The 26754-nt window shown below is 39.2% G+C and overlaps 1 protein-coding gene across 1 annotated transcript in view; it reads right to left on the bottom strand.

The window, feature by feature from the left end:
- LOC126169846 (epidermal growth factor-like protein 8) overlaps positions 1 to 26754 on the bottom strand; it is a 175254-nt gene that overhangs the window by 14817 nt on the left and 133683 nt on the right. The window contains exons 8-10 of the mRNA XM_049920680.1: positions 19150 to 19238; positions 11556 to 11678; positions 9679 to 9799 (exon numbers count right to left, since the gene is read on the bottom strand). Coding sequence (XP_049776637.1) covers positions 9679 to 9799; positions 11556 to 11678; positions 19150 to 19238 — 333 coding nt within the window. The remainder of the gene's footprint in view (positions 1 to 9678; positions 9800 to 11555; positions 11679 to 19149; positions 19239 to 26754) is intronic.

The raw sequence follows: 26754 nt of genomic DNA, 5'->3' as shown, positions 1-26754 counted from the left end.
TAGCATATGAGGTTGCAGGATGACCGTGACATACTGTTGTGCTGTCAGAGTTCTCTCTATCACTACCATCCATAACCTGAAGTCATACTGAATGGCTACCCACACCATGGCAACAGCAAAAATACCACTGTGCCTCTCCAAAATATTGGAAGAATGGGACCTCTGCCTGGGTCCCCACCATACTTCCTGGTGATTATCATCTGCGATAGTGTAGAACCATAATTCATTGCTAAACGAAATACAATGTCATTCACTAGCAGCCAATACTTCCTGGTCACAGCACTATTGCAATCACATCTGTTTGTGTTGTGGCGTTAATGGCAGCCGACACATGGAACAATAATTTCAAGTCCATCTGCTGCTAGTGTTCAATGAATGGTGTGGTGTCATACTGAATGTTACAGGGAGTCCATTACTTTTTCTTTGATGGCAGATGCAGATAGGAAGGGTTTATGATGTGCATAATATGGCTATTCCCCCTTGTGATTGACCTCAACTTTGATTACGAGTCTGCCTGCTCTCTTGCCCCTATGCAGTTCAACATTGAGTCACTGTCACATCCAAAGGCTCCACAAATCTGGATATTGTACAATTTGACCAGCGAGCCAAATGGAGGTACACAGTGCGGCCCCTTTCAAACTCAGCCAGGAGCTGACAGTGCTGTCTCACAAAAGTACGCAGCATCTCTGTGTTCTTTGTAGTGTTCACTTAACATCTTATACATCCTAACAGGCTTGGTGAAAACATTAAACATGAACAACAGTAATGCATTCTGGTGGCTGTTCTACATGCCACAGAGGATTGCAATACAAATCATGTATGTACCCACCAATGGTGAGTACATGTAAAAAGTTACATTGACATTGACACACACCACGTCTTCTGGTTGCCTCTCTTTCTTTGTCTGGCAGTGTAAATAATACATGAGATTTTGTTGTAAAAAGTCCAAATGTACTTTCTGGACCATTGACTTATCTTGTAAATCTGTCTTTCTCAACTAGTAACTTTGCAACATACTTAAAATTGCTAAAGTGAAACCACTTCACAAGAACAGAAATAAAAAAAAGGTGTCAAACTGTACTCATGTTCCACTACTGTCTATACTTTAAAAAATTCTTGAAAAACTTTTTTGTAAAAGACTGTCTGATTTATTAAAAATACTAGTATCATCACAATGTGGTTCTACACTATTGCAGATGATAATCACCAGGAAGTATGGTGGGGACCTGGGCAGAGGTCCCATTCTTCCAATATTTTGGAGAGGCACAGTGGTGTTTTTCCTGCAGTCATTTTGTGGGTAGCCATTCAGTATGACTTCAGGTTATGGATGGTAGTGATACAGAGAACTCTTACAGCACAACAGTATATCACAATCATGTATTATTTACACTGGTTGAGAAAGGAAGTGAGGCAACCAGAAGACGGTAGTGGGTGTCAATGTAACTTATTACATGTACTCACCATTGGTGGGTACATACATAATTTGTATTGCAATCCTTTGTGGCAGGTAGAACAGCCACCAGAATGCAATACTACTGTTCATGTTTAATGTTGTTACCAAGCCTGTTAGGATGTATAAGATGTTATAATAGAAGGAAACATTCCACGAAGGAAAAATATACCTAAAAACAAAGATGATGTGACTTACCAAATGAAAGTGCTGGCAGGTCGACAGACACACAGACGAACACAAGCATACACACAAAATTCAAGCTTTCGCAACAAACTGTTGCCTCATTAGGAAAGAGGGAAGGAGAGGGAAAGACAAAAGGATGTGGGTTTTAAGGGAGAGGGTAAGGAGTCATTCCAGTCCCGGGAGCGGAAAGACTTACCTTAGGGGGAAAAAGGACGGGTATACACTTGCACACACACACATATCCATCCACACATATACAGACACAAGCAGACAATATATATATATATGTGTGGATGGATATGTGTGTGTGTGCGAGTGTATACCCATCTTTTTTTCCCCCTAAGGTAAGTCTTTCCGCTCCCGGGACTGGAATGACTCCTTACCCTCTCCCTTAAAACCCACATCCTTTCGTCTTTCCCTCTTTCCTGATGAGGCAACAGTTTGTTGCGAAAGCTTGAATTTTGTGTGTATGCTTGTGTTCGTTTGTGTGTCTGTCGACCTACCAGCACTTTCATTTGGTAAGTCACATCATCTTTGTTTTTATATATATATATATATATATATATATATATATATATATATATATAATAGAGGGAAACATTCCACGTGGGAAAAATATATTTAAAAAGAAAGATGATTAAACTTACCAAACAAAAGCGCTGGCAGGTCGATAGACACACAAACAAACACAAACATACACACAAAATTCTGCTTTCGCAACCAACGGTTGCCTCGTCTTTCCTGACGAGACAACCGTTGGTTGCGAAAGCAGAATTTTGTGTGTATGTTTGTGTTTGTTTGTGTGTCTATCGACCTGCCAGCGCTTTTGTTTGGTAAGTTTAATCATCTTTCTTTTTAAATATATTTTTCCCACGTGGAATGTTTCCCTCTATTTTATATATATCCGGGACTGGATCAGATTCTGAATGTGGCTCTCCAGCAGGGATACGACTTCCTCAAATCCTGCCCTGAAATGAGATCCATCCTTCATGAAATCCTCCCCACTCCACCAAGAGTGTCTTTCCGCCATCCACCCTACCTTCGTAACCTCTTAGTTCATCCCTATGGAATCCCCAAACCACCTTCCCTACCCTCTGGCTCCTACCCCTGTAACCGTCCCCGGTGTAAAACCTGTCCCATGCACCCTCCCACCACCACCTATTCCAGTCCTGTAACCCGGAAGGTGTACACGATCAAAGGCAGAGCCACGTGTGAAAGCACCCACGTGATTTACCAACTGACCTGCCTACACTGTGAAGCGTTCTATGTGGGAATGACCAGCAACAAACTGTCCATTCGCATGAATGGACACAGGCAGACAGTGTTTGTTGGTAATGAGGATCACCCTGTGGCTAAACATGCCTTGGTGCACGGCCAGCACATCTTGGCACAGTGTTACACCGTCCGGGTTATCTGGATACTTCCCACTAACACCAACCTGTCAGTACTCCGGAGATGGGAACTTGCCCTTCAGCATATCCTCTCTTCTCGCTATCCGCCAGGCCTCAATCTCCGCTAATTCCTAATTTCAATCTGCCGCCGCTCATACCTCACCTGTCTTTCAACATCATCTTTGCCTCTGTACTTCCGTCCCGACTGACATCTCTACTCAACTCTTTGCCTTTACAAATGTCTGCTTGTGTCTTGTATGTGTGGATGGATATGTGTGTGTGTGCGAGTGTATACCTGTCCTTTTTTCCCCCTAAGGTAAGTCTTTCCACTCCCGGGATTGGAATGACTCCTTACCCTCTCCCTTAAAACCCATATCCTTTTGTATTTCCTTCTCCTTCCCTCTTTCCTGACGAGGCAACCGTTGGTTGCGAAAGCTAGATTTTGTGTGTATGTTTGTGTTTGTTTGTGTGTCTATCGACCTGCCAGCGCTTTTGTTTGGTAAGTCTCATCATCTTTCTTTTTAAATATATTTTTAAATAAATATATATATATATATATATATATATATATATATATATATATATATATATTTAAAAAGAAAGATGATGAGACTTACCAAACAAAAGCGCTGGCAGGTCGATAGACACACAAACAAACACAAACATACACACAAAATCTAGCTTTCGCAACCAATGGTTGCCTCGTCAGGAAAGAGGGAAGGAGAGGGAAAGACAAAAGGATTTGGGTTTTAAGGGAGAGGGTAAGGAGTCATCCCAATCCCGGGAGCGGAAAGACTTACCTTAGGGGGAAAAAAGGAAAAAAGGAGGAAAAAAGGACAGGTATACACTCGCACACACACACATATCCATCCTCATATACACAGACACAAGCAGACATTTGTAAAGGCCTTTTTATATATATATATATATATATATATATATATAAAGAAAGATGATGAGACTTACCAAACAAAAGCGCTGGCAGGTCGATAGACACACAAACAAACACAAACACTGATGAAGAAATAATGACGTTAAAACCTGTGGGAAGCGGCTAAAAATGATCGGTGATGTGAGAAAAACGGAAATGAAAATAAAGCGAAAGTTATTAAAACTAGCCGAAAAGGTTGTTTAATAGCTGAAAGGAACTGTTTGTGAACTGGAAACGGTGGATTTTATAGCAGCGGTGGTGTTGAAAGCGGAAAAAAAATTTTTTGGTTATGGTTTGGAAGTGGATTACGTATTATTGAGTATATATCGGCGGGATAAAATTGTATACTGGATTACGGTAAAAAAGGAGGTGAATAGAAAGTGAAACTGCTGGCAAAAACAGAAGGAGGAAATAAGACAACAGAAAAGACTACGAAATGTAACAGTGACAATAACAATAACAAACGTGATTGTTGGGTGTCTGTGTATATGCGGATGGATATGTGTGTGTGTGTGTGCGCTAGTGTATACCTGTCCTTTTTTCCCCCTAAGGTAAGTCTTTCCGCTCCCAGGATTGGAATGACTCCTTACCCTCTCCCTTAAAACCCAAATCCTTTCGTCTTTCCCTCTCCTTCCCTCTTTCCTGACGAGGCAACCGTTGGTTGCGAAAGCTAGAATTTTGTGTGTATGTTTGTGTTTGTTTGTGTGTCTATCGACCTGCCAGCGCTTTTGTTTGGTAAGTCTCATCATCTTTCTTTTTATATATATATATAAAAAAACTGATCCGTTTCTTTTCTGTGTGATACATGGATACTATGTAGACAGAAACATACCTCAACCATATTTCTAGACTTATCAAAAGCCTTCGATACCATCAGTCATAATAAATTACTTGGCAAGACAGAATAAATTTGGGGCACTCGGAGATCAGCATATAACTGGATTGTATCATACCTCCATAAAAGTAAAACCTCATAGAGATACAATAGTCAGTACCTATCAGTCATGTTTATTAGTAATCAAACATAGGTTTCCCCAAGGTTCCATATCGGGTCTAATACTGTCTGTATTATATGTTAATGATTTGATTGTTAACAACAGTAACAGAAAGCTATACCAATTTTGAACTGTGACCAGCATCGTAATTATGGGGAGTATAAAAAACACCTTTGAAAACACATTATGACTGTCACAAAGAATGTAGTAGAGTACTTTGTAGTAGAGTACTTTGATGCAAACAGTATGATCACAAATCTGGGAAAAAATTGTTTGCAATGGACATATTATTCACCAAGACTAGGACAGCAGATGATTCTTATATTGAAATAAATGGACAAACAATTGGAAACACAGAGCAAAAAATTTCTCGGTATGTGAATACAACAACACATGAAGTGGGTCACACATGCAGACTAAATTCACAGAAAGATGAGCCAAATATGTTAATATTTACTTCATATTTAAATATGATTTAGTATTCTGTGGAAAATATGGAGCAAATTTGAAATTATTTAGATTACCACAGAAAAAAATTATAAGGTTAATGGAAGGGGTGCACTAAACATCATTGTGTAGGCAGCTATTTTGGAAAAATTAAATACAACAACTTACATTAATTTACATACTAAAGAATGTAGTTATTGTAAAAGAAAAATTAAACAGTAACATTCCCTGGATCACTTGTAATGAATATGTACAAAGCTATCAAACAAGACAGATAAATGATGTACATGTACAACATACAAATGCAGCACTGTCACAAAAAGGCATACTCAATCCTGCCCGGAGACCATATACTGAATTACTCAAACCCACAAGTATAATAATGGACAGGAACAACTGCAAATCAGCCAAAGGGTTACTTGGTCAAGTGCTATTTCAATACAGTAATGGAACATCTAGAAAAACAAGACTGTACCACCAATTAAGATTGTATTTGTAATAAAATATTTTGTTTTTGCTAAAAATGTATGCAAAAATATTACAACACAGAAATAAACAGCACTTTATTTCATTCTCAGAGGCAAATAATATCCATATCCACCCTTTAAAAAACCCGCAAATCATACAGTCTTCAAACCAAATTAATAAAAATCAATGAACTACCTTTAAGTAACACAAATTCCAAGATAAAGTTAGGGAAGAAATTTCAAAAGCTTTCACAATAAAAAAATAAATGATGGATTATCTTTTCAATGTAGCCCTTCATTATGTCATGAGGATTTAGCAAAAAAAGGAAACCCACCAAATTCAAAATAGCAACAAAACTACAATAAGATAGACTGCCTGGCATTTATGGATAAGTTAACTCTCTTAGCTCTTAACATGAAAGAAGTTCATGCTCTGATCACCAGTCTCCAAAAAAAATCATGTTGAAAATAGGATTCTTTGAGAAAAATGAGCTCTTATCCATGAAACCCCTGTTAGAGTCCTCATAAACAACCAAAGAATTAACAGAGCTGTACAGTTGAAATATCTTGGAGAAATCATCAGGCATAACTTAAGTGATGGGTAAGTAAAACATACAAAATAAAAATGCTCAGTTTCAAAACTGCCCAAAATATAATAAGAAATATTTGTCAATAGAAATATTTGTCAACACTATAAAAGCGTAATTCTCCTGGAAGCCATTTGTGTTTATGAAACCTGGTTCCAAATTAAAAATGAAAGAACTAACCAGCTTCTTAAAATTGAAAGAAGAATCATCAGAACTTACGTAAATAATGAATACCAAATCAAAGGAGTCTGGAGAACAATGAATCCCAGAAATTCTGAAAGATATTAAAGCAGTTGGACTCCAAATAACAGGTGTAGAGAACAAAGACAAAATTAATACTCTTCTTAAAAACCACAAATTCACAGCAGAAATTACACATAGGAGGGTTGTAGAAATATCAGGCAAATTGAGAGAATTATGATAAGTAAGAATGAAATGGTACTAGGCAGATCATGAGCACCAAATAGCACAACCTTCAAACAAAATTTGATTGTTGAACCACTCACATGGTCTAATAATAATAATCAACTTTTGCACCTCTGCAGTCCTAGATTCACATGACCAATAGACAGAAGAATAAAAATAAAGAATGTTGAGATTTTTTGTTTACCGACAGTGACCCATTATAAATTTCTGGACCACAATGTAAAATATTCTGAACCCTAGAGGGGGATGCATTGTCTATGTGGAAATTACAAATGGTACCTGATCGCTAACCACAACATAATAAACAATATTTTGCACACACATTAGCAGGTGCCTCCATTTTCAGCATTTTCGGTTGCCAAAAAACATATCTGCAAATCCCAAGCCCCCTGTGAAAACATACCAAAAGCTGTGAGGATCATGCCTTTTGGACTGTATGAGTTGCTTTTTCAGCCCTGTGTATTAAAAATTTCACTTAGACTTGTCAATATTTCATAGTCCTCTATAAATTCCCATTTTGTTTCTCTTATCTGAATGACATTGTAGTATTTTATTTGCAAATCCTTGGAATGATTGGGAGTGGCCGTAAATGAGGAAAAATGTCACTTCCATAAACAAGAAGTAATCTTTCTAGGCAACTACATGACAAAGAATGTGATTAGATCCACACAGCAATGTAAAGACTACCCATTGGATGCTTAGGTCAAGAAACTTCCATGAATTTAGGTACTTCCGTGGTATGATCAGTTTCTACTGTCTACACATACCTCAGGCTGTAGAAATACCAAGTGCCATTAACTGACACAATGGCAGGAAAAATGCTCATGGCAAACAAACACTATCATGGACCAGTAAAATGCAACATGTGCCTGGCTAAATAAAATGCAGTTTAGACCAAGCCATTACACTGGCACACCCTGTGTCTTCAGTGACCTTATCAGTTACCACTGATGCTAGCAGAACTGCTATAGGTGTAGTCCCACAGCATATTATCACAGCTCAGCAACAACCATTATAGATTTTCTCCCAAAAGCTCACAGAATTGCAGCATAAGTGGTCAGCTTACAACAGGACCTGTTATGATGGATGTCTTAAGGACGCAGACAATATCGTGGCTGTTTTTCTCTCACATATAAATGCAGTAACAGCATCAGTTAAGAAGAGCTCACTACAATTCAACAGCAAGACCCACAAATAAAAGAATTACTACAAGATTCTGCTACAGGGTGTACGTTAGAGCAGGTGATGATCTCCAGAGCTGCTGCTCAATTAGAGTGGTGCGGTATCTCCTATGTCTGGTCGTCCCACAAACATTTCAGGAGATTGTTTTCAATTATTTCCATTGTATGTCTCACTCAGATATGATCAGCTACAAAATTAACAATGGAATGTATTGCTTGGTCAAAAGTGAAAACAGACTGCACGTTGTGGACTTGAACTTGCATTAGCTGTCAGCAAGGTAAAGTAGGACACCACGCATGGCAAATATCAAATACCAAAGGGGTGACTGCAGCATGTCCATCATCTTGATCTTGTAAGACCTCTGCCTGAATCATGAGGTTGTTGATACCTCCTCTTGGCAATAGACTGTGAAGCAGTGGTGCCACAACCTGGTATAACACTGGAAACAATGGCAAAAGCTTTGTCGTCACCTTTTTTTGTGTTTGGCAGTACTTTTACTGTGCCCAGCGGTCTTTTTCTTTGTTTGGTGATCTTTTCCCAGTGTTTAACAATCTATTTGTGTTGTATGCTCACCCACCTTCATAGTTGAAAAATCTTCTTTCTCCCTGTTTGGCAACAATTTTCTTCATTTCATAAATATTTTTCCTTGTTTTGCTACTATTTTTCTTTATTTAGTGATCTTCTCATCTTTACGTAACAATCACTAATATATTTACTTCAGACATCTGTTTAACTGTTTGCTGTTTATGATACAACCTTTCATTTGGTGCCCAGACATAGCATGGCACAAAACAGATCACTAAGGAAAATAGTATATAAATAATAAAAGAAATGTTTTACTTCAGTAAATTATTTACAAGCACTATGAATTAGTGTATAACATACCCCTAAATTGATTCAGTGTGTACTGTAATGCGTCTCTGTAAGATGTAATTGGATTCATAACTGAACCAAGCAATGGAAAATCCAGGATGGAATAATTACAGTATTATGAAAAGAACAGCTTCTAGTTTCCTTCTTATCCCCACCAACAAGATTTCTTCTCCCACCACACGTGGCTGCTCACACTCTGGTGTTGGCAGCCAGGGACTGTGGTCATGTGTGTGTTGAGTTGCATTTGCTCGAGTGTGTGTACGTCTGTTGTCTAATTCCAAAAGCTTACTTGTTTGACAGTCTTTTTGTTGTGCCTATCTGCATCTCTTCTATATGGTGATTCATAGCTAAAGAATTATTTAAAAAATAGTGAATACATTTAACAAAACAACTACAGTAAAACTAACAGAAGCATGAAAATGAACTGGGGCCGGAGGAATTGGGGGAGGGGAGGGGAGGGGAGGGGGGTTAGGCAGCATTCTCAAGTGTTTTGAACTTAGTGTATTTCTTGATGGAGATTTGTGAGTGCTCTGCTTGCACTTCTGTCCCTGTGCTCTCCCTCTTCATTCTCTTATAAGTTAAAATGCATGAAATTCTTCAACATTTTAATGATTAAGTCTATTATCAGTGCTCTCGACCACAGATATCATGATTTATTATTCAGTGTGTTGTCTTTCTTAGTTGGTTTGTCTCTTTATCATATCAAATTCTAGCACACACAAAATCAGCAAAACATTACTTACAAGTTTGTATTCGATGTTGTAGATTTGACACTTGGCTACAGAGTGGATTTATCCTTTCAATTTCAGTCCTGTAGTTCTGCAGTGTGCGCATAAGTCTGCCTGCTTCACTTTGCACCAATTTCTGTAGCAAATAACAGGAAGAAGTAAACATAAAATTATGGCTTAATACTTTATTATAAAATGCCTGATGGCCTGTATGATACTATAAATTCACAAATGCCAACAAGCAAGAAAATTCATATAAAAGTTAATCTTTCATATTTGTACACTGAAGAGCCAAAGAAATTGGTACACCTGTCATAATAGTGTAGGGCCCCTGCGAGTACGCAGAAGTGCCGCAACACGACATGGCATCGACTCGACTAATATCTGAAGTAGTGCTGGAGGGAATTGACACCACAAATCTTGCAGGGCTGTCCATAAATCTGTAAGAGTACGACAGGGTGGAAATCTCTTCGGAACAGCATGTTGCAAGGCATCCCAGATATGCTCAATAATGTTCATGTCGGGGGAGTCTGGTGGCCAGCGGAAATGTTTAAACTCAGAAGAGTGTTCCTGGAGCAACTCTGTAGTAATTCTGGACTTGTGGGGTGTCACATTGTCCTGCTGGAATTGCCCCAAGTCTGTTGGAATGCACAATGGACATGAATGGATGCAGGTGATCAGACAGGATGCTCACATAGGTGTCACCTGTCAGAGTCAAATCTAGATACACCAGGGGTCCCATATCGCTCCAATTGCACACACCCCACACCATTACAGATCCTTCACCAGCGTGAAGCGTCCCCTGCTGACACCCAATGTCCACGGATTCATGAGATTGTCTCCATACCTGTACACGTCCATCTGCTCAATTCAATTTGAAACAAAATTTGTCCGACCAGGCAACAAGTTTCCAGGCAGATTAAAACTGTGTGCCGGACCAAGACTCAAACTCGGGACCTTCGCCTTTCATGGGCAAGTGCTCTACCAAGCGCGACTCATGCCCCGTCCTCACAGCTTTACTTCCGCCAGTACCCCATCTCCTACCTTTCAAACTTCACAGAAGCTCTCCTGCGAACCTTGCAGAAGTAGCACTCCTGAAAGAAACGATATTGCGGTGACATGGCTTAGCCACCGCCTGGAGGATGTTTGCAGAATGAGGTTTTCACTCCGCTGTTTCAAGTCTTTCTGCAATATTGTGGATGGAACATCCAGCTTCTCGCAGGCCTACTATACAACCTTGTTCAAACTCAATGAGTAGTTGATAATGGTGTCTTCATCACCTTAAAGGCATTCTTGACTAACATCAATCCACTGTGTCCAATCTCAAAGATAACTAATGCTCATGACCATTACGGCACATATTTAAAGCAAACCCGATTTGAATGCTCATAGTGGCACTACAAGCACCCCTCTTATGAGACTGGCCCAAAATTTGAATAGACATCATCTTTCAGACATAGAAACATACCTACTAACTTTTGTTTATCTCACACAGCTACTTCTTGGTGGTGGAATTTTTTTCCATTAATGTATTTCCCTTTTTATATTTATTAATATTGATTTAGGAAATACCACTTTGGATATAGAAGCTGCTCTAAAGAGTAATGCTGTTATGCCATACCACACAGAACCACACATAAAGAAGGGTTACATGTTTAAAAAAAAGCTATAATTAGTGTATCAGCGCTCTTTGAGGGCTCAACTAGGAGAATCTGTAGATTTTGTTGTTGATCCAAGTATAATGAACAATTTAAATACCACATTTAAGAAGAATGACAGTTTTTAAAAAGATACTCCTACTTTACAGATAAATATCATACTTAGTGGTGTAAAAGTGATTTCTTTGCCTTAAGTGTATGTTTAGGCCAACCAAGAAATGTAGCATAACTTACAATGCTTTCTAGCTGGTTCTGCAACTCTGTAACACTTTCCATGATGGAAACCATCTTGTTGTTCATTTCTGAGAGTGAAACATAAGAAATGTGTTCTGTTTGTATTTCCTGCAGTGCCATTTTCTGAAAATAGACAAGATACAAACATTTTATTGATAATTAGTGCTGTTTCTTCAATAGAGTTCAAAATCTTGTAGTAAAGATTTTTAAGGCTAAAATAAATTCCAAATTTTGTTATATGCGACTGGACAGATGAGTTTAATTACTTGATGTTAATATAAATCACAAGCATAAAATTTTCAATGTGATTAACAATTTTGCAAGTTTAACCACATAATATATCAAAAAAGCAACTATCTTACCTTGTTATTTATATTCATCAGTAAAATTTATTTCAGTTACACACACTATTGCCATTTGTAGCATTTTAAAATCAGTTTATGGCTATATGAGTATGATGTGAAAATAGTTGTCAACAAAATAGAGATAATGATAATAATTTTGATAATATTAACAATAGCCAATGGCCTTGCTGCAGTGTCAGATCACCGAAGGAAGGTAAGTGCTGTCGGGCTGGGCTAGCACTTGGATGGGTGACCATCCGGTCTGCCGAGTGCTGTTGGCAAGTTGGGTGCACTCAGCTCTTGTGAGGTAAACTGAGGAGCTACTTGATCGAGAAGCAGTGGCTCCAGACTCGTAAACTGACATACGACTGGGAGAGCGGTGTGCTGACCACATGCCCCTCCATATCCGCATCCAGTGATGCCTCTGGGATGCAGATGATATGGCGGCCGGTCGGTATCGTTGGGCCTTCAATGACTGTTCAAGTGGAGTTCAGCTTCAGTTCAATATTAGTAATTATTATTAAGGTATTATAATAATCCGTAGCATAGAAACTTCAAAACTTTGGCAAATAAATAATTTATCATTGTGCATCTATTTTTGGAGACACTTATAATTTAGAATGTCCATTGATGGAGTATTGTGCAATGACTATCTCTCATAATGTGCAGTACAGCATTGAGTGTAATAATAAGGTAATGAAGTGTCAAAAATGGATGATTATCTTACATAGCATTTGGAATGTACTTTGTAATGTTAACTAGAAGTGACTCATTTCCATACCTACATCTAGTGGCTGGTCATTAAAATTGCAATGACCAGAAGGATAGGAAGTAATGAAATTTTGCTTATTTTGTATATGCAGTACAGTAGAAAGAACACACGATATTTTTTTTTAGGTGGTTTAGAGTATTGAGGGTGTAACCCGGCTGGGCAATGAATAAAACTGAGCTCGGATGGCAGAATGGGTATGTCACCCCATGTTATGTCAACTCTGTGCCAGTGTTCATCAGTTGTAATGGCTGACAAGTGGTGTCATGCTAATCACTCAGCAACTCATGACCAAATGTTTTCAGTAGCTGAGAGATCTGGAGAACATGCTGTCCCGGGCAACAGTCGAATATCCACTGAGCCAAGGTAGGTCAGGACACCATGGCCAACATGCAGCCTTGCATTATCTTGTTGAAGGATACTGAGATGGAGACCTCAAAGATAAGGCATAGCTCCCAGCCTTAACATGTCAGAAATGTAATGCCTGTCTCATTTACTGGCTTTGTGAGCCACAAGTGATGGTATGCTATATCTAATGACATCCTGTATCATCACACCAGGTGCTGGGCTTTAATAATGGCAATGAATGCAAACTGACAACGCTCACACTCCTTGAAGCCTCCACTCGCGGATACATCCATTACAATGCGGCTGTAGGCAAACTTGGCCTTATCTGAAAAGATGACACAGTGCCACTCCTGTGTCCAATGTTGTCATTATGTGCACCACAGTCAGCATGCCTCTCTCTGCTGTCTCATCAAATTAAGCCGCAACAGTGGCCATTATGCTGACAGTTCATAGTGCTTCAGACATCATCACACTGGCTTGCTGCGAAAAAGCTCAATTCCTGACTCAAGGTACATGACATTGCTGTATGGACGTACATTGCTGAGCAAACAATATGAGGTGCTGCCCAAAATATCCGAGAATTTCATTGTAATGGTCAAACCAGTAGCAGTATTACATTTCGAAACTAGATGCCTTGAGGTACACATCTTAGCTACTGCAGCACAACGTTGCGTCATCTTTGGTGCATGCAGTTGTATGTTGTAGTTGTACATGTCAGGAAGTGTTTCAGTTTTTCTGCGAAATGTGAAATTGATAACATGAAGGAGCAATGGATTTGCATCAAATTCTGTTTCAAGCTGAAGAAAACTGCAGCTGAAACCCACCACACTCACAGAGGCATGTGGTGAGAGTGCACTGAGTTAAGAGAGACTGAGAATCTGTGGAAGATGACAAATGTTCCGGTCAACTGTCAACATGCACAACACTGGAAACGATTGTGACAGTGCATGACATGATTCACAGAGACCGACAGCAGACAATTCACTTGGGCTGTCAAGCCTACATATAAATGAATTCTAGACTATGAAATGAAGATGAGATGTTTGTTCCACACCTTCTCAGCAACGATCAGCGAAATCTCACGATTCAGACGTGCTCTGAGCTGCAACAAAAAGTACGAGAATGTCCAAAAGTCTTACCCAGAGTAATAACAAGTGGTATTCACCACTATGGTTACAACCCTGAAACGAGCAGCAGTCATCGCAGTGTAAATGCCATCTCTTCCAAGGCTGAAAAAAAGCTCAAAAAGTTTGTAGCAACATAAAGTTAATACTGATCAATTTTTTTTCATTCAGGAAATAGTGCATAAGGGGTTTGTTGCACATCATCAGACTGTCAAAGGGCAGTTTTGCTGTGTATTGTATTGTACAGTATTTTTTTATTGGTCCTGTTGTCTACATAGCAGCTTATGCATAAGACACTGGACAAGTCAAGTTATAAATATACAGGCTGAAAGTCATTTCAAGGCATACATATTTAAGGTTACAATAATACACTTTATACGTATGTATTTATATAACACATTTCATAAATTTAAATATTCTTCAATGGAGTAAAAGCAGTGATGCTTTAAATATGACTTTAGAGATGTTCCAAATGTATTGACCTCTGTGATAGCTTTTACGTTTTTGGGAAGTTTGTTATAAAGCTTAACTCCCATGTGAAAAGTACCTTTTTGGCACAGTGCTGTGCTGATTTGAGTCATATGTAAGTTTCAGTTTTGTCTGGTGAAGTGATCATGTATATCACACTTTTTTTGCAGTCTCCAGTCCTTACCTATTACATTTAATTTAAAGAACAAAAGGGTTTCCATAATGTATACACATGGTAATGGAGGAATACTAGATTTCTTAAACAGGGGTTTACAAGAGTCTCTAGGCTTGCACCCAAACAAGATTCTAATGGCCCTTTTTTGTAGCCTAGTTTAAAAGTGCTATTAGCTGTTTTAGAGTTTCCCCAGAAGATGACCCCATATCTAAGACAAGAATGAAAGTACGCATGATATGCATTCAGTACTGCTTTCTCACTACAGCATGATTTTAATGAACAAAGAAGGTAACATGTTTAGCTCAGTTCTGCATTGAGATATTCAATATGCTTATTCCATCTGATGTTACTCTGCAGCCAAAGTCTTAAGAATTTGGTTTCAGTCTTGTTACCAACTGGTTCATCATTGATAGAGGCTGATGGGGTAAACGTGTCCTTGTTAGGAACATTGTGGAATTTTAGAGCAATGGTTCTCTTACTGTTTATTACAAGCTGATTACTCTGTGCCCAGCTGCTAAGTTTTTTCGTGACCGTGTTTACTGTCTGCTGTAACTGTTCATCGTCGTCTCCTTTTAGTAGAATTGTGGTGTCATCTGCAAATATGATTGTTTTGTGTGCATCAACATTTAAGCTTAGATCATTTATGTACAGAAGAAACAGAAAGGGTCCCATTACTGATCCTTGAGGTACACCACATTTAATCTGTTTATAGTCAGATAAGTGATTAGATACAGTCTTTAGTTCAGTATTAGTGTGCTTGATGCACACTGCCTGCTTACTGTTAGTCAGGAAGGAACTGATCCACTTGTTGGACAGACCTCGAATACCATATCTTTCAAGCTTTGATAGCAGAATTTTATGGTCCACAATGTCAAAAGCTTTTGACAAGTCAATAAATACTCCTATTGTTTCCTTTTTTTGCCCATCAGGTTTAGGATGGAATTAATGCACTCATAGACAGCAGTTGTCGTTGACCTCTTGACCTTGAGGTGTCGAGGCGACTGTTTGGAGCAAATGGCCAGAGTTGTGGAAAAAGAATGACTGGTTAGTGCACCATGACGACACACCCAAGCACTTCTTGCTCACTGTGATGGAATTTCTGGCCAGAAACAACACGGCAACAGTTCCCCACCCTCCCAATTAGCCATATCTTAGCCCCATGCAACTTCTACTCGTGCCTGAACAAGAAAAGCTCACAGATAGGTGACATTTTGACTTGACTGAAGACATCCAAGTGGAATTGCAATTGGTCCTGAACACCCTTCACCTTGTGGACTCCATGGAGTGCTTCCAAAAACGGGAACAACACTGGGATCATTGTGTACATGCCTAAGGCGACTACTTTGAAGGTGATGGAGGACACTATGATGTAAGCATAGTTTTCTGATTTTTGCAATGATACTTTTGGTTACTTAGGGTAGTACCTCTGTCTCCTATGATGCTAGTCCTGTGGGACCACTGAGAGCCCTTGTGGAATTGAGCAGGGCCCCTCAACCCATTGAGTCCATATTTGCATGACAGTTATGGAACACTAACCAACACAAGCATCAACAACACCACCACAATCTTGATAAGCCACAATCCTATTGTAGAATTCCTCCTCCTTATGCAAGGCATAACATGAGATGTGATGTTTAAAGCTTTCCCGGCATGCTGATTGTTCCCTAAAAACACAGGAGAAGCCAGATATCAGTAACTGCCTGCCACGATATTTCGGCGGTAGTACTACTACAGTGGCATTCACCTGAAGATGGCCAGAAGACTCTGCGCTGAAATATCGTGGCAGGCAGTTACTGATATCCGGCAGTTCTCCCGTGTTTTTATGGAACATAACATGAAATCCTCACAAACAACCAACATTCAAATGATTTTTCTCAATGAGAAATGTCTTAGATACAGAATGTAGATGACCTTATTCTAACCTACTTTGTGCACTTGTGCTGAAAAGTTAATCATATCAAAATATGTAGTAGCCTTCATGCCAATTTTGTGTCTTTTCCATGCTGCCTACCTACTTTGTGTCATTGTGCTGAAATGTTAATCATATCAAAGTATGAAAATTTTGTGTCTTTTCCATGCTGACTGCATGCTGTTGCAATTTTTAGGGCTAGCAGAGTAATTGCAACTGGCAGTCATAACGTATTGGGAGCACAGAGGTGTGATCCAGCTCTTAACTACTGCAAACTTTGCTGTGATGTAGCATGTGCTGTAGTATATCAACTCTGATCAAATTGACCAATTGCCGAATGAACATCCAAAAGAAGCCCAATCACTCCTGTGCATAACACACTAACAGCGAACAGTAGAGGACATTAAATACATTGTTTTGTGGAGCAAAAAAATCAGTGATGATGACCCACCACTATAGCTAGAGGAATTTTATTCTAGACACCCATTCTTCAGCATAAGTGCAGGAAAACTCCATTTAATTAGAGCACATGACGCTGGTCTTTGACAGTGTTCAGCTAATTGCCAATACACAGGATCTTCAAGAAGGTCCCAGCCGAGGGGTCAAACCATTGACTGACTAGAAGAAACTGAAGCAGAAAATGACATGGTCTGTGATCATAAAAGATTTTACCTTCAGCATGACATACACTGCTGGAAAAAAAGTACACCTGAGAAGATGACATTGATGTGGATCTGATGATGGCATATGTTACCTGGTGGATAGTAGATGTACTGATAATGGTGTCAACATAGTCTGTCAATAGATAGCATGGTAACACCGCCAATGTCTACTCTTTAATATGGAATGATCATAGCCAGAAGGATCAGTGTGATGTGAATGCAGAGGTGCACTTGTGCTTCCTACAGCCAACAACTAAGTTTGTCAGGCATCAAATTGTGGCCTTCCGAGTGGTAGGATGTCCTTTTGGAGAACTGCTACACAAGTTGGATGTGCTGTGTCTGTTGTGCAGCGACAATGCTATCGGTGGTCATGTGAACATTCTCACACCTGTTGATAAGGTTCTGGCCGTCTACGCAGCACAGACAGCTGCCGTGATCATCATATTGTAAAAGCAGCAGTGGCAGATCACACAGCTACCACTGCACAGATAATAGGGCCTGTGATCCCAGATGTGTCGACACAAACTGTTGTGTACCAGTTATTAGCAGTGGGACTACAGGTACACACACTTCTAGCCCTCCAAAGCATCGATATGCACAGGTTGATTGGTACCATCAGAGGATCACTGGGATATGGAATGGTGCGCTGTGGTCTTCAGCGATGAAAGCCGATTGCCTGCACACAAGTGATAGTTGTTTGTGAACATAGACCTGGTGAGTGCTGTGTCATAGAGTGCAATCATTATAGACACATTGGCCCCACACTAGGCCTTATCGTCTTGGATGTGATAAGCTACAACTCTTGTTCCCCTTTGGTGTTTATGGAGGGGACGCTAGCCAGACTTGGTATGTGCAGAATTTGTTAGACCTGTTCTTGTGTCCTTCTTGCAACAGGAAGGTGATGTGTTGTTCCAACAGGATAATGCTTCCCCACATAGTGCCTGTGAAACTCGATGCACTCTGCAAGATGTGCAGCAATTTTCGGACTTCTCTCCAATCAAGAATGTGTGGGACATGATGGGACAAGAATTGACTTGTGAGACCCGTCAACCAACAACTCTTACAGAACTATGTGAACATGTCGAGCATATCCTGCAACAGTATTCACCATCTGTATAATCAACTGGCTGTCAGAATAAGCATCTGCATTGCCACCCCGTGGAAGCTACACAACATGTACTAATATGGATGGTGCAGCATGGGTCACTACCTTGTACTTCAGAACCGCTTGCACTGTTGATCTGTAAATGTAATCATTTCATGTACTTCATATGTATTGTTGCAACAATAAATCTTGTGTGAAATTGAAACCTCTAAATTTGTGTACTTTTTATTTTCAGCAGTGTATGTCAGGACTGTCATCTACGTGAACCGACCTACCTTTGCAACTTGTTGGGATAACAGTTCTACAACATTGATGTCTGTCACTTCAAATTGTGAATTATACATGTTATCAGCACTTGTGTTAAGTTAGGTACTACCCATTTCAGCAGTAACTTTTGGGTAGATTGCAAAAATTACAGCATTCAAAAAACAGCTGGTTCATGACGTCATTGAGGGTCCCAGATGATACTATTTCTAATGGAAGACAAGGATTCATTTGGTACTCATTTGATTTAGGCCTAAGAGATGATTTAGTATCACTCAACACTTCATTTATATGTGACAGTGTCAATCAAGATTCTAGATAGCTGCAGGGCTTTCTTTCTTCTTTACTACCTGTGACACAGAAATATAAATTAAATAATCTGTATGGTTCCTATAACGTCTATTTTGAATTCATGCTTCCACTTACTTTTTCAATGGCTGTTACTCTTTCTTCCAGCCTCTCAGAAATAAATTCAAAGTCCATCAGGTCTCTCGCTTCTGTCGCTGTGATGTTCCCTGGAAAGTTCATATGTGTACAAGTCTTATGTATATTTCAGCATTTCACATGAAGGACATCTAATCATAGGCGCCGAGCACAGGTATGTTCGGTCGCTCAAGCAAACCCCAAAATTTTAGTGGGCATCAATAGCATACCTCTTTGAAAACTGTAGTATTATTTTTTCTTAACGTCAGTGTTATGTAAAAGAAGAAAAAAATGTTTTCATCGTACTCAACCGGCACTATAAAGGTTTGCTTCTTGACCGTAATTAAAATTGACTCACTCATCGCATGTCTTTTGCAATACATCGCTGTAAACGGTTATCTTAAAATTCGTAGGAGTTAAAATCCACGTTGACATATAAGTGAAGTGACCGCTTTCCAAAAAAAAGTCCGGATGTTAAGGGAATGCCGCTTGTTCAGTCAATAATGTAGGCTGGAGGCGGTAACCTTTAATTATTGTAATTGTATTAAATAACCAGAGATGAAGCCGGTTGGGTACGGTTAGATGAAAACGTTTATACTACGAAGTACGAATTTAATTAGCTACTTTTTTAAAAGTAATCTTTACCAATGAGCCCACATACCTGCTGCGAAGTTCTTTGTGCCTTACTTGGCAGCTCTGCAACAATCACGAAACGCAACAGCCAGCGAGAAATTTTTTCTTGTGACATCGTGTTGGATATAGTGTAACTTAGGCTATATTTGAATTTCCAGACTTCAACAATTGAACGAATAACGAGACATTAATAGACAGAACTCAGAACCCAGAGCGTGTAGACCACAGTCTAACGTAAGACCACAGTGTAACTTTTGTTAGACTGTGGTGTAGACCGCTAGACGTTACTTTGTGTTCAGTTTAATATTTTAACCTGTGTCACCTGTGCTGGAATCATAATGTCTTCATGTCTTGCGTGACAAAATCGTTAAAATAGATAAGTTTATAGTGAAATACAAAAGGACTTCGACTGATAATCGTGATGGTGATATCGAATCCACAGCGTGTAGCAGTAAAAGTGATCCATCTTCAGCAGCCTGACATTGAAATCCCTGAAATTCTATGAAAAATTATACCGGTACTGAAAGTGGCAGCCGCAGGGGACTTTCAACAAACATAGGGGTTGGGTTGTTTGTGGTAGGAGACCAGACAGCGAGGTCATCGGTCTCATCGGATTAGGGAAGGACGGGAAGGAAGTCGGCCGTGCCCTTTCAAGGGAACCATACCGGCATTTGCCTAGAGCGATTTAGGGAAATCACGGAAAACCTAAATCAGGATGGCCGGAATGCGAGTCCAGTGTGTTAGCCACTGTGCCACCTCGCTTGGTAAAAAACATTGGATAAAAATTATATAAATAGATTCAGCATGACGAAAAAGAGGGCAGAGTTTATTTTTTTGTGTACTTCTACGGAAAACAAGAGATTGCCTCCAAAAGCTGTTACTGCGAAGAAGGATTACTATAATTCATTCGTTAAGTACAGCTTTAAGAACTGGTCCATTATCCTAAAACGACTTAAATCCCATGAAAAAAAGTAATTTGCATGTGTGTTCAGTTAGTACAAATAATTCTATGAAAAAAGGCGTAAGTATTCTTTCATCAGTTAGCCATTCTAAAACAAAAGAAATGAAAGCTGCTGCTGTTTGTTTAAGGAAAATTTTTACTTCAATGATGTTTTTGGTTTGCCAAGGATTGGCCTTACGTGATCATATTGACGAGTCTTCTAATTTTGTCAATCTTCCGAAATTACGTTCTGAGGATGTATCCGAAGTGAAACTATGGCTTAATCAAACAAGTTAAAGGTAGATGTATCATGACATGATTAATAAAATTACAACATTGATAAGAATTTCTCTTCAGAGAATTTTGATTCAACAAAGTACATGATTTATATACATGAATGTCGGACGAGACATAACGATATATCAGAGAGCAGGTGTCTGTTGATCAAAATTTTGGTGTTCATGAGTTGTTTTGTGGTTATATATATACATATATATATATATATATATATATATATAGAACAGTTTTTCTTAGGCAAAAGAGACAATAGTTATGTTCGTCCTTCTTACGGGGACGATTTCGACTGTATAAGACTGACTCTTCATAGAGATATTTTGCTGGATGTGGTAAAACAGCGCAGTGTTGAACTAGATAGCTTTGAAAGCGTAGTACAGTACTTGAGTAGGACAGAGGACGACAAATGCTTATGGAATGTAAGTCTGTATAACACGATACCAGAATACGTAAAATTATTGCGACTTCTTTTAACGACACCGGTATCCACATGTACTGCAGAGCGTTCGTTTTCTGCACTTCAAAGACTGAAAACTTACACCACAGCCACCATGACCCATGACCGGTTAAATCATGTAGCATTATTGAACATCGATTCTGATCTCGTAAGGGAACTGAATCTGCATCTACATGGATACTCTGCAAGTCACACTTAAGTGTCTGTCAGAGCGTTCATCGAATCACCTTCACAATAATGCTCTATTATTCCAATCTTGAACAGCGCGCGGAAAAAATAAATACCTATATCTTCCCGTGCGAGCTCCGATTTCCCTTATTTTATTATGACGATCATTTCTCCCTGTGTAGGTCGGCGTCAACAAAATATTTTTGCATTCGGAGGAGAAAATTGGTGATTGGAATTTCGTGAGAAGATTCTGCCGCAACGAAAAACGCCTTTGTTTTAATGATGTCCTCCCCAAATCCTGTATCATGTCAGTGACACTCTCGCCCCTATATCGCGATAGTACAAAACGTACTGCTCTCCTTTGAACTTTCTCGATGTTCTTCGTTAATCCTATATGGTAAGGATCCCGGACCAAGCAGCAGTACTCCAAAAGAGACGAACGAGCGTAGTGTACGCAGTCTCTTTGATAGATCTGTTACATTTTCTAAGCGTTCTGCCAGTAAAAAGTGGTCTTTGGTTTGCCTCCCCACAGCAGTTTCTGTGTGTTCTTTCCAGTTTAAATTGTTTGTATCTGTAATTCCTTGGTATTTAGTTGAATCTACGGCCCTTAGATTTGACTGGTTTATCATGGAACCGAAGTTTAACGGATTCCTTTTAGCACTCGTGGATGGTCTCCCACTTTTCACTATTTGGGGTCAATTGCCAATTTTCGCACCATTCAGATATCTTTTCTACTTCGTTTTGCAAGTTGTTTTGATCTTGCAAATGAGTTTACTGGACGATAAACGACAGCATCATGTGCAAACAACCTAAGATCGCTGCTCAGATTGTCTCCTAAATCGTTTATATAGATAAGGAACAGCAGAGGGCCTATAGCACTACCTTGTGGGCCCCAGAAATTACTTCTGTTTTACTCGATGACTTTCCATCAGTTACTATGAACTGTGACCTCACTGACAGGAAATAACGAATCCATTCACAGAACTGAGACGATATTCCATTAGCACACAATTTTACTACAAGCCGCTTGTGTGGTACAGTGTCAAAAGCCTTCCGGAAACCTAGAAATATGGAATCAATTTGAAATCCTTTGTCAATAAGACTCAACACTTGGTGTGCATCAAGAGGTAGTTGTGTTTCACAAGAACAACGTTTTCTAAATCCGTGTTTACTGCAGGTCAATAGACCGTTCTCTTCAAGGTAAATCTTATGTTTGGACACACCATATGTTCCAAAATCCTGCCGCATATCGACGTTAATGATATGGGCTTGTAATTTAGTGGATTACTCCTACCACCTTTCTTGAATATTGGTGTGACCTGTGCAACTTTCCAGTCTTTGGATACCGATCTTTCATCGACCGAGCAATTGTATATGACTGTTAAGTATGGGGCTACTGCGTCAGCATGGTATGAAAGGAATCTAACAGGTATACAGTCCTTACCGGAAGACTTGCTTTTGTTAAGTGATTTGAGTTGCTTCACTACTCCGAAGATACCTTCTTCAAAGTTACTTTTGTTGGCAGCTGTTCTTGATTCGAATTCTGGAATATTTATTTTTTCTTCTTTGGTGAAGGAATTTCGAAAGGCTGTGTTTAGTAACTCTGCTTTTGCAGCACTGTCGTCGATAGTATACTTTACGTACTACCTGAAACTCTTTTGAATTTTCTGGCAGGTTTCGAGGCAAAGTTTCGTTGTGAAACTAGGAAAGTTTCGTTGTGAAACTATAATAAGCATTTCGCATTGATGTCCGCACTAAATTTCGAGCTTCTGTAAAATATTGCTAACCTTGGAGATTTTGCGTTTGTATAAATTCGGCATGCTTTTCATTTTTTCTGCAACAGTGTTTTGACCAGTTTTGTGTACCACGGGGGATCAGCTCCGTCGTTTGTTAATTTACTTGGTAAAAACCTCTCAACTGCTGTCGATACTATTTCTTTGAATTCAAGCCACAACTGGTCTACACTTACATTGTTAATTTGGAAGGAGGGGAGATTGTCTCCCAGGAAGGCGCCAAGCGGTTTTTTATCTGCTGTTTTTGAACAGGTATAACTTTGGAGGATTTGGGGTTTACAATATTCAGTCTCGCAACGAGAACCCTGTGTTCACTAATCCCTGCATCCGTTTTGATGCTCGTTATTAGCTCAGGATTATTTGTTGCTAAGAGATCAAGTGTGTTTTCGCAACTGTTTACTATCTGCGTGGGTTCATGAACTAACTGCTCGAAATAATTATCAGAGAATGCGTTTAGCACAATTTCGGATGATGTTTTATGCAAACCTCCAGATTTAAACATGCGTTTTCGCTAACGTATCTAAGGTAAATTAAAGTCACCACCAACTACAATTTTATGTGTTGGGTATGTGTTTGAAATTAAACTCAGGTTTTCTTTGAACCTTTCAGCAATTGTATCATCTGAATTGGGAGGCCGTTGCCAACCTCAATTCAACGAATTCATCAGCCAAACAACGGTCAGGAAGAGCATGCTCCAATCTCTCTCTATTTAGGCAAGTGATCATATAATTTAAGTTACTTTTGAAGCATTTACATTTACTGTAATTATATAGGGGGTAAATGTGCGTTTTAAAGTGTGAATTGATGAGCATACCCCAAGATTTTCAAAAGTCAGTGCCTATGCATCAAGTGCTAAATATGCATTTACAAGTAAAGAGGCCACTGTGGACTAATACTGATAAGTTAATTTTTCCTTCCCTCTGTAAATGAAAAATAACAAAATTAAATGATTCAGGATTGAAAGCATTATTACCATTTCTAAGTAACCTGTAACTTACCCATGGTACTTCTCATCAGGAAGAAATTAGATTAGTACTTGTTCCATAGATAATGAATAAGACACTTCGTAATGATATGGAACGTGTCAGGTTAATAAAAGGTGTCTATACAAGATATTACATTAGACAAAATATTACATGTCACTCAATATATATATATATATATATATATATATATATATATATATATATATATATATTACACAACTATCGAATGTTATCGGTAACTGGAAGAAGGCAATATTACAAAAAATATTGTTGCAAAAAAAAAAATATATATATATATTTACTTCGAATGTTATCGGTAACTGGAAGAAGACAATATTACAAAAAATATTGTTGCAAAATGCATGAAACGATTTCTCATAACAGCATAGAATGTGTGCTTAGGCATGCAAGTCTAAAAAAATGTCCTGTCTCTTGAATAGGAAGTGTTTAACTCGAGCCATGTGTGGGAAGTGAGCCGGCCGCTGTGACCGAGCGGTTCTAGGCGCTTCAGTCCGGAGCCGCGCTGCTGCTACGGACGCAGGTACGAATCCTGCCTCGGGCATAGATGTGTGTGATGTCCTTAGGTTAGTTAGGTTTAAGTAGTTCAAAGTCCAGGGGACTGATGACCTCAGATGTTAAGTCCCATAGTGCTTAGAGCCACTTGAACCATTTTTTTGTGAGAAGTGAAACATATTCTGCAATGCACTTGACAGTGGTTTGGAGAGTATTCAGTCACAAAAGAAAGGATCTTTAGAAGTGGCTATCCACACAAATCTATATCCTGCTGCTGTTTGGAACTAGAATGATGAATATGTGTAACTTCCTTTTACCGAAAGAAACGACATTGATACATAGCTAAGACAAGAATATCAGACAAAAATTGCAGTAGTCTCTCCCAACAGAAATCTTGCTAATACCATGTAAAATTGTCTCTAGCGTTGATAGTGGCATCAGTTTGGCGAGGAAGAGAATCCACAAGGTTTTTCAGGTATGCCATATCCAGTTGAAGCCATTCATTGGGGATTAGATCCAGGAACACTGCAGTGTAAGCAGGAATGTTGATTGCTACATCTCATCCTCTGTTCCAAATAGTCACAGACATTTTCTATGGGATTGTAACTGGCAATTTGGTGGGTCAGTTGAGGTATGAAAGGGTGTTCATCAAACTAGGAACTTACTCTCATAGCTCTCTGAATATGGCTGTCGCCATCTTTGAAGGGAAATGTCCATGGCATACTCATCAATATGTAGAAGAAACGGCAACACTCGGTCACCAAGAATGTTGAAATAAAGTTTTTGGTTCATATTAATTGTCACCTGATTGAGTAGGGCCAAATCATAGTCCAAAGAAACATTGTGTAAACATCACACAAGCAACTCTGACCTCAAATAGCTCTTTACACACTGCAGTTTAAACACCTGACTGGACTGCTGATTGACACCTTACTTCGTTTGGAATAGAACCAAAATCAGGACTGGTTGGACTATACTCCATGCTTACAAGTCAGCTACTGCCCAATTTCTGTGTTGTTTTACCCACTGAAGATTTCCAGCTTTATTTCCTACTGTTATCAATGATCATTTGCGAGGATGTGTGGCCCCTTAATGTCAATTGCATTTAGTGTCTTTCTCAGTGTTCTCTCAGAAAATGGTTGAGATGTGCCTGCATTAGCTGGCTGCAGTAATTCCTATCAAGTCTTCAAACTGATTGTCACTGATGAGGCGTGAGACTTATCTTTGGTCCCTGTCAGAATCATTTTATATCCACTGTTCTTACTCCATGTTACATGGTTGCAAATAGTATATCATTCCGTGTAGGTACTTTGTACAGTCCACAATGACACATTGGACAGGATGCACCAATGGATCTGGCACCTGCGGCCTTGGGCATGTCCAAACATTACAGTTCCTTTCTGCCATTTCGTCACATCTAATTTCCATTTTTCTTATTGCACTGATTCCGTACAGCTGACTGACACACATACACACCTTGTCACTGATATGAATGGTTTCAGTGTTCGATGACCAGATGATCACATGGTATCACCTCTACACCACTTACAGTGCCCCAAAGTGACCAGTCGGCTCTTTTAAAGAGGAAAGTAACACTTTGTCTGGTTAGCTTATCACGTCTGTTGTGTTGGACAGACACACAATATGATCTTATTGAAACTCAGTTCACTGGACTAATTGAGCTCGTAGACACCATTCTGCAACGCCTACAGTGTTTATATCACAAAATGTGATGCTGGAATAAGGCTTTAGTGATTCAGCAAGTCCAACACAGTTAATTTTTTTTCTGAAAACAACCCAAAGTGTGAGTTTCAACCATTTTTC

The sequence above is a fragment of the Schistocerca cancellata genome, chromosome 1 (genome assembly GCF_023864275.1).
Source record: "Schistocerca cancellata isolate TAMUIC-IGC-003103 chromosome 1, iqSchCanc2.1, whole genome shotgun sequence".
NCBI lineage: Eukaryota > Metazoa > Arthropoda > Insecta > Orthoptera > Acrididae > Schistocerca > Schistocerca cancellata.
Note: the sequence above shows the minus strand (reverse complement) of the source record. Positions and strands in the feature narration are given on the sequence as shown.